The 12,513-nt window shown below is 35.6% G+C and overlaps 1 protein-coding gene across 2 annotated transcripts in view; it reads left to right on the forward strand.

The window, feature by feature from the left end:
- Positions 1 to 12,513, forward strand: part of snap91a (synaptosome associated protein 91a) — a 44,415-nt gene that overhangs the window by 18,468 nt on the left and 13,434 nt on the right. The window contains exons 3-12 of one of the 2 annotated variants that reach the window (XM_082149412.1): positions 3,774 to 3,849; positions 4,082 to 4,184; positions 5,414 to 5,507; positions 5,763 to 5,874; positions 5,996 to 6,102; positions 6,200 to 6,241; positions 10,307 to 10,368; positions 11,181 to 11,193; positions 11,799 to 11,920; positions 12,009 to 12,091. In XM_082149412.1, the coding sequence (XP_082005538.1) occupies positions 3,774 to 3,849; positions 4,082 to 4,184; positions 5,414 to 5,507; positions 5,763 to 5,874; positions 5,996 to 6,102; positions 6,200 to 6,241; positions 10,307 to 10,368; positions 11,181 to 11,193; positions 11,799 to 11,920; positions 12,009 to 12,091 (814 nt within the window). Of the gene's footprint in view, positions 1 to 3,773; positions 3,850 to 4,081; positions 4,185 to 5,413; positions 5,508 to 5,762; positions 5,875 to 5,995; positions 6,103 to 6,199; positions 6,242 to 10,306; positions 11,194 to 11,798; positions 11,921 to 12,008; positions 12,092 to 12,513 lie in introns of those variants that run through there. The other variant, XR_014200582.1, reaches the window with a different exon arrangement.

Genomic DNA, 12,513 nt, shown 5'->3' on the forward strand with positions numbered 1-12,513 from the left:
GACATTCTTCTTTTAAATAATAATAGCCTAATAATACAAATAATAATAATAACGACATTCTTCTTCTAAATAACAATAAGTGTCATTAATAATAAAAATCTAGAAATCAATTTTGTTTCTTTCCACTTCCCTGGTTTCGCTTTCTCTTTCTCAAAGAAGTATCTCTTCTTTGCCGTCTTCCGTGTGTCCATGGCGTAAAATGAGGGCGTGGGGGAAGCGGAGACTTGAATATATAGGGGCGTGTTATTCTAATGACGATCGTTTTCAGCCGCGGCATTTATCAAGGTCAGGTATTGCGTACACCTGGATTTCAAAGGTACGCACAGCTTCATAAATCAGGCGGCGAGAGGAGTGTAAGCATAATCTTACGCCAACATATACGCCCGTTTCTACGCAAGATTGATAAATGAGGGCCAATAGGAGCAGAGACAGACAGGCGGGCAGATGCTCTGGCCCTCTCTCTCACTCTCTTTCTGAAAGAGCAGTTTACTCTTTCAGTCAAGGCTTGCGCTGTGCGGTGAAAGAGACATCGGAGAGTGAAAAGGCAGATGGCAGTGGAAAGCAGAATGAGATAAAGAGAAAAAAGAACGAATGGTAATGGAAGGAAGGTGAAGGACCTTAGGGCTTTATGAGGAACTGATAGAAATTCCAAGAAGTGTAGCTACAAAGTATAATTGAATAAATATGAAGCCACATATATGCTGGCGACATATGAATAGGTGTCACTATGTTATAAAAAGTGGTGGGACAGTTATGGAGGTGTGCATATGGACATGTTGTGACGTCATGGAATGGCAAAGGCGTAGCTAGTGAATATTAATTCTTGCGCAAATAATTAAGCAATCTCATATATTTATATACACTGTCTCACATAACTGTGTATAAGTTCGGTGGCCTTAATAACATGGGGGAAAAGAACCGGACAAATTTACACACACACACGAGGGCCATAGCCCATAGCTCATATTTCTTTTTGCATCAAACTTTATATCAAACCGCTTTTTTTAACTTAACGGTTAACACATTAACGCTTTTCGTTACCACATCCCTGTGGACACACTTTTGAACAGCACACCTTTCCTGGCTTCCACCTCCAACAGCAAAACATCCTGTTCATTATCCGTTGAGGTCTTTGTTCTTTTCCTATTTTGCTCTTTTGCTTCAGTGACATACCTCTCTATAAGATTCTCTGGATATGCGGAAAACTCTAATATGGAGCTGGTTTGGGTGTGTTTTATGTAAATTACTAACCTTGGGCACAGGGTCGCTCATTTACAATAATTAGAATTCATCAACATTAGAACAAGGTTTAGAAATGAATGTGTGCATGCACGTGTTGTGAATTGGGCGGAAAGCTTTTGTGAGAAGTTCAAATGTGCTTATAAATACTAATAATGTACGCAATTAATAGTGAATGAGACCCACTGTCAAAAAGTTTAGGGTCAGTTAGATATTTTAATATTTAAAGTTTTTTTTATATATATATTTTTTTATATTCCTCTTATGCTCACCAAGGGAACATTTATTTGATCGAAAACATAATAAAAACAGTCGTATGGTGAATTATTATAGAAATCAAATTAAATGTTTTCTATTCGAATATATTTTAAAATGTAATCTATTTCTTTAATGGCAATGCTGAATTTTCAGCAGTCATTACTCCAGTCTTCAGTGTCACGATACTTCAGAAATCATTCTAATATGCTGATTTTTGCAGGATTTTTGATAAATGGAAAGTTCAAAAGAACTACATTTATTTGAAATAGAAATCTTTTGTAACCATGTAAAAGTCTTTACTATCACTTTTGATCCTTTCCAAATAAATGTATTAATTTCTTTCTTTTTTTTATCGTACTGACCCCCAACTTTTGAACAGTTATTTGTTCGTCATGTAGTAACACTTTAATTTTGAGTAAGAGAGGTAAAAAAAAAAAAATCGGTCTTCTCATGTGCATGTTATTATGTAAATATATTATGTAAAGTTATGCAGAGTGTTGATTACGTCTACAAGCATTGCCTTTCATTCTGCTGAATAAGCAATGAGGAAAAATATTGTATGTCATAACAATAATATATAGTAGATGAGCTCACTTTCCATTATTTTAATTAAAGAGAGCTATTCAATTATGAATGTGACCTACCAGACTGCTTTGTCTGAGGGGACAGATGCACTGCTTCATAATCTTCCCCCTAATGTTTAATTCGTTATTGTGGATATCAACTCAAGGAGAGATAGAGGTACAGCTGGATAGTCAGACTCTGGAAGAAATAAATACTGATGTTCTAATACATCAGGCTATGTGCTTCTACAGGTCACATATACAAGGGAAGTATTTACCTTGACATATGGATATTTGAACTGGTTAGTAATAGGACCTAACTGATTAAAAGTGTTAAGTACTTTATGGCCCTGTCCCAAATGGCTCACTTCATATGCACTTACGGTCTTGTGGACTTACAGTGGTTTACAAGTCCATGGGACCGTAGGGTGTCCCATTTGTCATTTTAGGTTTCAGAAGGGTGCTCGCGAGCGCCTCCGACAGTCAAGGCGACGTTACGTCACGAAAGTGCAGACACGTAGGAAGACCGCAAGTGTTTAGGGTGCCATTTGGGACAGGGCCATATAGCTTGATTACCCCAAAAGCTTCTGTATTGATCAGCTGACACATCAGTTAAACTCTGACTGGCAGAACTGAAAAGGCACAGCCCACAGAGATGATGGATTGCTGGGATAGGTTTGATTTGTGTTTTAGTTCAAATCTTAATATTTTAACCCTCCAAAAAGCACTTTGAAAAGGTCATCCATAAATAAATAAAGCCTTTACTTTATTATATACCTAATAATATTATAGCCTAATAATATATACCTTTACCTTCATAGTATTATACTAGAATTCATGAACCAAACATGGAATAAATCAGTTTCTTTCATCAGTGTTTTTGTCTTGTTTTCTAGTAAAAAATATCTAATCAATAATTGAGATAATTGACATTGATAAATAATAAAGCTTGTCTGTAGAGAAGATATCTTAAACTAAGCATAAGTTTCTTACCATTTGGGCAAATCGTTTATTTTCATTTTTTTCTTGTTTTAAAAGTCATAAACTTAATTCAAGATATGTTCTCTGAAATTAAAATACAAAAAAGTAATAATCATAGTTTTACTTATTGTTGCTAGAAAACAAGACAAAAAACCCCAAAACATTTATTTCCAGTTAAGTATTCGTGCTGTGCATTGAACCATACAGTATCTTTTTCTAATGATTTTGATTAGTGAATATTTTCCATATCATTTCATATTCGCGGCTCATTACTGTTTTCCATAGCCTTGTTTGCCTACTGTTTTTCATGAAATGTGTCAAGCTGCATATAATTTGTTTGTAAATGAAGGCTGTATACCCTGCTCATATGCAGCGAGTGTGCTGGTCTTTCTTGATAAAGCCTCTGCTATTATTTCCATTTGTCCATTCGCTCCCACTCAAAGCTTTAATGTGAGTTCTGAGTGATTAATCATGAGATGATTATATCGGTTTGGTTGCAATGAATTCTGTTTCTTCACTGAACTGCAGTTTTCAAACGCAGTTCTGCATTTCTTTTGCATTTCTCTGTATCTCTGTCAATTGGACCTTTTTTTATTAATTCAGGGAAGTATTAAAATTGTTGTCTTCTGTGTTCCGAAAAGCAGTCTTATGTCTAATTATAATTCCATGTGTGCTAAAAAATTATAATAATTAATGCACATGATTGCATTTTTGTCTTTTTTTCTTCTCCAGAGGTTCATCCAGTACCTGGCCTCCAGGAACACCCTATTCAATCTTAGCAATTTTTTGGACAAAACTGGCTCTCATGGTAAGTAATATTTCATGCAGTGACAGCAGCTGCTAGTCAAAATCTTCTTGTGTGATATTAAATCACTGTAAAAAGTTGTGTGAGCTATAATTAATTGCACTACTCTTAAACTAACAGATTTTGACAGTTCTCATTTAATCAACTTTGTTGTGATGCCCACTGCATACATTTGAATTTGCCTATGAAATAAAAATGATCAGCCCATTGTATTTATAAAGGCTTTTACTTTCAGGTTATGACATGTCAACGTTTATAAGACGTTACAGCAGGTATCTGAACGAGAAGGCGTTTGCATACAGACAGATGGCTTTCGACTTTGGCCGAGTGAAGAAAGGGTAAATGAATTTTCTGCTACATTGCTGTACCCTGAGTTGACATTGGAACACTACTGCGCAGTAACAGATTTGAGTGGGATGCTGTGAAATCAAGGACAACCTCAAGTCCCAGAAAAGAGCTTTGTGATGCTTCTGTAGAAAAGTAGTTATTGTGGTTATTCACAAGGTTCCTTGCTCTCTTGGAACTATTGTGTGTGTGTGTGTGTGTGTGTGTGTGTGTGTGTGTGTGTGTGTGTGTGTGTGTGTGTGTGTGTGTGTGTGTGTGTGTGTGTGTGTGTGTGTGTGTGTGTGTGTGTGTGTGTGTGTGTGTGTGTGTGTGTGTGTGTGTGTGTGTGTGCCAACTGTATGTTACCGTATGTGATCAAGGTCTCATTGCAGACACGACACAATGAAGAAGCTACAACATATAAATTGGCTGACATCCCAAACACATTGGCAGCACACATCTGATTATTAGAGACTAAAATTGCATTTTTAATTAATTCTCTAAGAAATTTGTATTAATGTTTCCTGAAAATGAACATATCTATTAGACCATATTTGACTTTTCTATATTATTCTATTATACTTATTATAAATGGTTAGATGACACAACCTATTCATGACTTTTTCATCAGACTTTTATTTTAGGTTAAAATGTATGTGAATGTATGAATACAAACGTATATTTTAGGTGCTGTAGTCACCTTTTCTAAAAAATGTAATCACTACCTCATTTTCTTATGGTATGACAAATGCATTTTTACAGCTTCATACCGTGAGATGTCAAATTTCCAAATGTATTTCATGTCAACTATCCATGTTTTTCATTCTCATTTTCAAGAAAGTATACAAAACACATTACAAAAACACATCTGAAAAATTCCAATGTTGAACAAATATCTTCTTCGTAACGTTCATGGCAGCTAGCCAACATTTCCAGTCCTTCTCACTCAGAGGAAGTTGAGAATGATAATTCAACAATAAAAGAACAGGATGCTTGGGAAAAAATATTCTAGTGACATTGTACAAAACATCTAGCACTTTGTCCCACAAATCTTGTACATCTGGACAGTCCCAAAGCATGTACATCAATGTACCTATGTTCCATGGCCTACAAAAACTCCAGTAAGGGTGGGGCTGATCTTAACCTTTAACCCAAGAATTGTTGTTATACCTGATTATATTCACTTACAAACGACATGTTCTTTACCACTAAATCCATGTGAATATGTGTGTTTGTTTCTCAGTGCTGATGGTGTGATGAGAACAATGTCTCCAGACAAGCTCTTGAAAGGCATGCCGACGCTGCAGGGTCAGATTGATGCTCTGCTGGAGTTTGACGTGAGTCTGCTTACTGTCATCATCACAGGCTGTATTAACACCTGATGCTGTTACACAGGGTTCAAACTTGACTAGCATCATGCATAGTTAGGAAAAACTTTTGCAAGATACAAATCTTTACAATTTGAAATACAGTCTACATTTTATGTTCACTAAAGCTTTTTTCCTGTAAGGGAGCTGGTACATTTTGACAGCTGGTGAATAAATATATTCACAGCTTGTACTAGAAGCGATTCTCTTGCTTTATTGTTTCAGGTTCATCCAAAAGATCTTGTAAACGGGGTGATCAATGCCACCTTCCTGTTGCTCTTCAAGGATCTGATTAAGTTGTACGCCTGCTACAATGATGGCATCATTAATCTTTTAGGCAAGTCTTAGTTTTTAAAGTTTAGTAATATAATTTTTCAGATTGCAAAGACGGCATATTGACAGTCTGCAAGATTTGACATGTCTATATGACTTAATATGATTTCCTTGTTCATTTTTAGAGAAATTTTTCCAGATGAAGAAAGGACAATGCAAAGAAGCATTGGAAATCTATAAAAGATTCTTGACACGAATGACCAGAGTCTCAGAGTTTCTCAAAATTGCTGAGGTAAACCATTTATATTTTGTAATTATAAAATGTTCAGTGAAACTTGCATTAGTGGTTCGTAGGTTATGTCATATAATCTCTCCTTTTTGTCCAACAGCAAGTGGGAATTGACAAAAACGATATTCCTGAACTGACGCAGGTAAGGCTCTGTTTAAGTTGCATTTTCCGCCTTTTCGATTCCTCATGATGCCAACACTCTCTGCGTCAGTACTAACAATGCACGCCAGTGTTGTGGTGTTGTTTTAACATGTGTTGCATGTGTCTTAGCCTTCAAATCCAAGAAACCCCCGCAGTTTTAGACAATTGAGAGGTTGTTGACCTTTCCTGACCATTGGGCCAGTCACAAACATCAATGCGCTACATATAAGTGGTCATTCTTCTCTCATGATGGGGCATTTGTCAGAAGGGTGCATGTTCCATGGATCCGTCCTGTCCTGTGCCCCCCGGCTGATTGACAGATTCTGTACCTGTCTTCTTATTTCAGCGGTGCAGATTGATCACACAGGCTGAGAGAGTGAGTAGTGTGTGGTGCTTTCCACTTTGGGAAATCCTGCAGTTTAGGAGAGAGCAAAAAACAATCCTCATTAGTGCTCATTAAATAAACTGCACACAAAATCTCATTTCAGAGTGAACTTGGATGTGACTGAAGGATCATGAGCGGAGTAGCAGCAATGCTTGCTGTCTGAGACAAGAACATAAGCTACAGCCACATTTGCATCCCAGTAAAGCTGAAGAATCGCCAAGAATAGAGTTTCCACAATCATTAAGACCCATTTAATATGCTGAACAAAACAATTAGCCTAAAATCTATTTAAAGACGTCTGACATTTTGGGGAATTTCAGTAAATTTCCCTTTTAGATGAGCAAAATATGAAAATAACTGGCGTTTTCCATGAATATGGAGCACTTTGGTGTCTCCAAATTTTTAAAAAAACATTTAAAGCACAAATAGCTTCTTTTTCTGTTGTAAAAGCTATTTTGATTTGGGTGATTTTTTTTTTCTTTTGTGCGTAAACTTGTTAACGTTATTTTCCTTGTATTAAATTCTTTTTACATTCTTTAAATTTGTGACACCCAAGATGTAATATTTGGATATTATTATTATTATTTATATATATATATATATATATATATATATATATATATATATATATTTTTTTTTTTTTTTTTTGTGTTGCAAATATAGTTGTGTTGACGGCCTCTGTTCAACTTTCAACCCTTCTACCCCCCAAAAAATCAATCAAATATTATTTTCAAATCAATAGAAATGTATGTTCATCACTACAAAGCAAAGACCCTAGAGTGACAGCTTAATTTAGACTAAATATGCATGCAAATTTGTTACTATATATATATATATATTCTTAATGTACTCTATACTGTATATATAAATGTTATCAAATAAAATATTTTTAGAAAATATCTGCCCATAAAATACCCACCTCCTGTCACCTTTCCATTTATTGAAAATAACAAAAAATGACTTAATTTTTTAAATAGTTTGTCACCTGTTTTGTGCTCTATTCATGGAAAACACCAAATTCAAGCTTTTAAAGCTTGCAAACAGAAGGTTCTGCCGTTGTGGAAGCTCTGTTATGAAATGATGAGAGTTTTTCATGCTGGCAGAAACGAGGAGGCTTGCTCTGAAAGCATGCTGTGCGTGATGTCAGGGCAGGATGGTTGCCTTCAGATACTCTGGATCAGAGGCGAAGTTCAGGACGTGCTGGAGGGAGACGTGCATGACTTCCTGGGTTCTGGATTTGGCAGTGGTTTTAATTGGGTTTCGGCCTGGGATGCACAGCCGTGTGGCTCAAGAAATTTGATTACATTTAACAGGGTGTAGTAATGTTCTCACACAATTTATTTTTAGATATTCCCTTAGACCCTATTTAAAGGACTCAAGTGTACTGAAATCTTTAGATAGCTGCATTTTGCAAGTTTGTTGTATACTTAAGTGATCAGTTGTGCATGCAATCCCGATCTACACAACCAAACAGAATTAATAAATTGCTATTTGTTAGTTTTTTAGCTGCTTTGAATGTGAAGAAATATGAGTTTGAGTTTAAATTCAGAAAAGCCCGTTCCTGTTCATTAATTTCTGTCTTAATGCAACCCTTCCCACTCACACTGCAATTAGAAATCAGAAGAAACATTTGAACACCAATTTTTTTATTTGTGTCACAACAAAAAAAGCTCTCATGTCTTACAGGAGCTAAAGAGACACAACACACACATTTGTGTTTAACACACTGTTTAAGGTCGCTGTAATCTGCTCGGTATAGAGCACAGGGTAATTAATGGATTCATTGTCTGTGAATTAATCTCCATTATTCCTTTGTAAATATTTATGACATTGTGTGTAGCTGTGTTTGTGTGTGTATGACAGAGAGAATGGGAAAAGGAGGTGAGAGATGCCTTAGTAGAGGTTAGTGTATTGGTCTATTGTGCCAACACTTCAGCTCAAACCCCAATTCTCAGGGGTACTTCTCAAGCCTCCAATCTGTCTGCTAGGACCCCAGTGTAATTGTCTGAGAGTGCTGCCATGAAGGATTCGTTTAGCTGCCACTGCTTGAATTGTTGTAGGAATTATCATACACTATTTTGATGAACAGCAATAGGTCATGTATATTAATTACACTTCGGAATACTCTATTCTGATTGGTCAAATGGCATCTAGCTGTCATATGTGGTGCTGTAAAACAGGTTAATTTACTTCAAGAAATAATATGTTTAGAGAAGTTGTCATTGTTTCATTATGATTAGCCATGTTTCCATCCTCCTATTTTATTCAGAATTTTGGGAAATTTCTTACAAAACGGTGGATGGAAATGCCAAGATGCGCATAATTTCTAAAAATGTGCATAAAAAACTTGTGTTTTTATCTGACAAGAAGACTTGCATGTACAACAAAAAAACAATTCCATTGCACAGCTTCTCAAATGTTGGTTTGGTCATTCTGAAATGCCAAAGTCTGTCATCAGAATGATTTGGTATTTGTATAATGACCAGCCAGAACTGTCTCACAGGATTGCGTTTCGAACACCAGGCTTCCTCCTCTGAACGCAAAATAACATGACAGCATTTATTACGTTTTGTCTGTGCTCTCTGAAAGTCGCAAATCATTTATGATGTATGAAAAAAGAGCCTCGGGAAAGCCTCCGACTGCAGAAACTTGCATTTTAAGTTCCCAGGAAGTGACTATTTTGTTCTCCTGACCTCTTGGGATTCGCAATCCTTTATGTGATCAAATTTTGAGTCCAGTTTTGCGCACAAGTTAAATTCGCTACTTTGGATGGAAATATAGCTATTGTAATATTTTTCTGTGTGTTTTACCATTCTGATTGCTGTTTATGCATCAAATACAGAAATAAATTTGTTGTTAATTTGCATTATTATTATTTTGTACATACAAAATGTATTATGTGAACAGCTACAGACATACAGCAGGGTCACCAGATCTGACAATGCATCCCACTCTATCTGTACATGATAGGTAGTTGAATATATGATACTAATGATGGTATTTTTCCGGGCCTGATCAAACAATATTTAATTATCAAGATTTGAGAATTGTAAAGGGTTTGTGGCATTAGATGTCATGTATGTAGGTTAGATGTGTGTATCTTGACTAGACCTAGACAATCGATAGATGCTCTTTGGTATTATGGCCCATATCATATTACCCTAGACCCAAGGCTTTTTATTTAGCTCTTATTCATGAATTAACCACAAAAATGGACCAGATTATATATTATTTTAATATATATGATTTGTTTGGCCTATTTAGCTGTAACTGCATGACATTTTTACCCATGAGATACACCCACCTGCGATTATGTGGCATGTCTAACCAATAATGTGCTCTGAATGTCTCTGTTATGCCTGAATGCATGAGTGAGCATGCTGCAGTGCATTGTGGGCCCCACTGGGACCATGAACTAAAGCATTGTGCTCTGCATCCAAACCAGCGGGGAGAATTCTTTACTTACTTAATTAAGTCTATTAACTTATATAAACGTATACATTTATTGTGTTACAATGTAAACTATAATTATATAAGTTATAGTAAATTTCTAGTATATTTTGTTCTCTGCTTGTCTTCATTCACTTTTAGCAGCTTGACTTTGTCTTTTTGTGTTTGTAGTCTGAATGATTGTGTCCTTGGTGGTAGGTCACTTTAATGCATTGTTTTGTGGTTTTGTAGGCCCCTGAGAGTCTTCTGGAATCTCTGGAGACACATCTCAACACACTCGAGGGGAAGAAAGTGTAAGTGCTTAAAGTCTTCTGAATAATATGAAGCAATAAAACAAAGGAAGTCTATTTTTATCTCGAATGGATGAAGCTTTTCTACTGCTGATAAAATCGATACTTTTATTACAAACAGTAATACTGTCCCTCCTTTCCTTGTGTTAACAGTGATGAGTGAGTATTTCTACAGAATGTTTGGCAGAATTCACTTGTACCGTAAACATAATTATATTTTTGTACTGTAATGGTGATGTTGTCGTCATTGTGGTGTTCACGGTTCTATAGACTGATGGTTGAACTTTAGTTTTAAGTTTCAGCATTTTAAAATGCTAAAGTTCCCTCTCTCTATAGAATGAATTATTTTTTTGTCCAGCAGAGCATTATAATTAAGTTCACTCTGTACAAGTTGAACCGGACTGAACTTAACACACTAACAGTGCCAGCCTAGAATTGATCGATTGCTCAATATTAATTGATCGATTTTGTATTTGGTAGTCTTCATTTCAGTGTCATGCAACTTGTATCGTAAATGAATACCCCGTATTCCCCAGTGCATGCCAGCTGTTGATATTATATTAATTTAAAAGAAATATTATAATTTTTTAGGATTGTATAACTTGGATTTATTTTGGATTATGTTTCCTATAAATTTTTTTTTAAATGAGTAGTAGGACAATAAGACCTGTCATTAATGCATAATGCCTGCTTGCTGTTTGAAATGATTCCTCATATCATGAATTATAATTCCATCATTTAACTTTTTGAGTATAATGTTTTGTCAAAGTTATTTCAAAAGCCATTCTCACATTATTTACGTTTCCTACCACTAGGTCACCTACTAAGGTAAGTAATGTGAAACTCTTTTACAATTGAATTATGCAGTATTACACTATCGTTCAAAAGTTTAGGGTCAGTCTCTTATGCTAGCCAAGGCTGCATTTAATTGATTAAATACAGTAAAACAGTAATATTGTGAAATATTATTACAATTTAAATGAATCAAAACAATCTGTTTTCTATTTCTGTGATTTATTTCTGAGATTGAAAAGCTGAATTTTCAACAGCCTTTACTCCAGTCTTCTGTTTCACTAATTCTTATCATTATCAATGTTGAAAATGGTTGTGCTGCCTAATATTGTTGTGTAATATGTGATACATGTTCTTTCAGGATTCTGTGATGAAAAGAAAGTTCAAAAGAACAGTGTTTTTTTTTTTAATGGAATTTTTTTTGGTAACAATGTAAAAGTCTTTACAGTCATTTTTGATCAATTAAATCCATCGCTGCTGAGTAAAAAAATATTCATATCTTTAAAAAAAATCTTACTGACCCCAAACTTTTGAACAGTACTGTCTATAATTCTGTATAATACTATAAAGTATTGTAAGACATAATTCATATTACTGTCTATTTATTAAAATAAATGTTAAATCCAATGTGCCACATGTAGAAAGGATCTCCAACAAATAATGGAACGCCTGCTGGTACCCCTGCCAAAACCGCTGATCCCCCTTCTGCAGCAGCCGCAGTAACTGACACCATTGCAGCAGCACCAGCTACAACCACCATCAAGTAAGTTGTCTTCTTATAATAAAACACAACCATCTGTGACATGACCTTACTGTATGCTTTACTCTCTCTTGTCTTTTTCTCTCTATAGTAGCGGCTTTAATGATCTTGTGGATTTTGATCTGTTGGCTCCAACCTCAGGGGCTTCGGCGGCTCCCACAGCATCATGGGGAGGTGAGCTGATGTCATTTCATTTTGCTGCTATAAACCATAATCACCAGCAATAACCACTGTACTGAAGAGTGTTGTTGGGTTTTTCTTTTTTATTACATTCTTTGATGTTGTTTTATCAGGGCAGGTCAACTGATCACATTTCTGGTTAAAGTTGTGCAAAAATCTCTAGCATTTATTGTTACAGAGATTAAAGAACTGGAGGTTTAGGTTGTTATCGGTGTGTTCATCATTCATATCACCACTACTAGTTTGTCTATTGAGCTCCACTGCATGAACCATTTTCTACCCAAATTAGGCCAATTAGGGGAATATATATTGAGTGGGCATTCTAATGAGTTATAATGACAGACTAATTGGAAATGTCTTTCCCTTTCTGCTTTTCTACCCAAGCTTGTCAAGTCCCAGTTGTAAGCCGCAGTTTC

This window comes from Leuciscus leuciscus, assembly GCF_965113295.1.
Source record: "Leuciscus leuciscus genome assembly, chromosome: 20".
Lineage (NCBI taxonomy): Eukaryota > Metazoa > Chordata > Actinopteri > Cypriniformes > Leuciscidae > Leuciscus > Leuciscus leuciscus.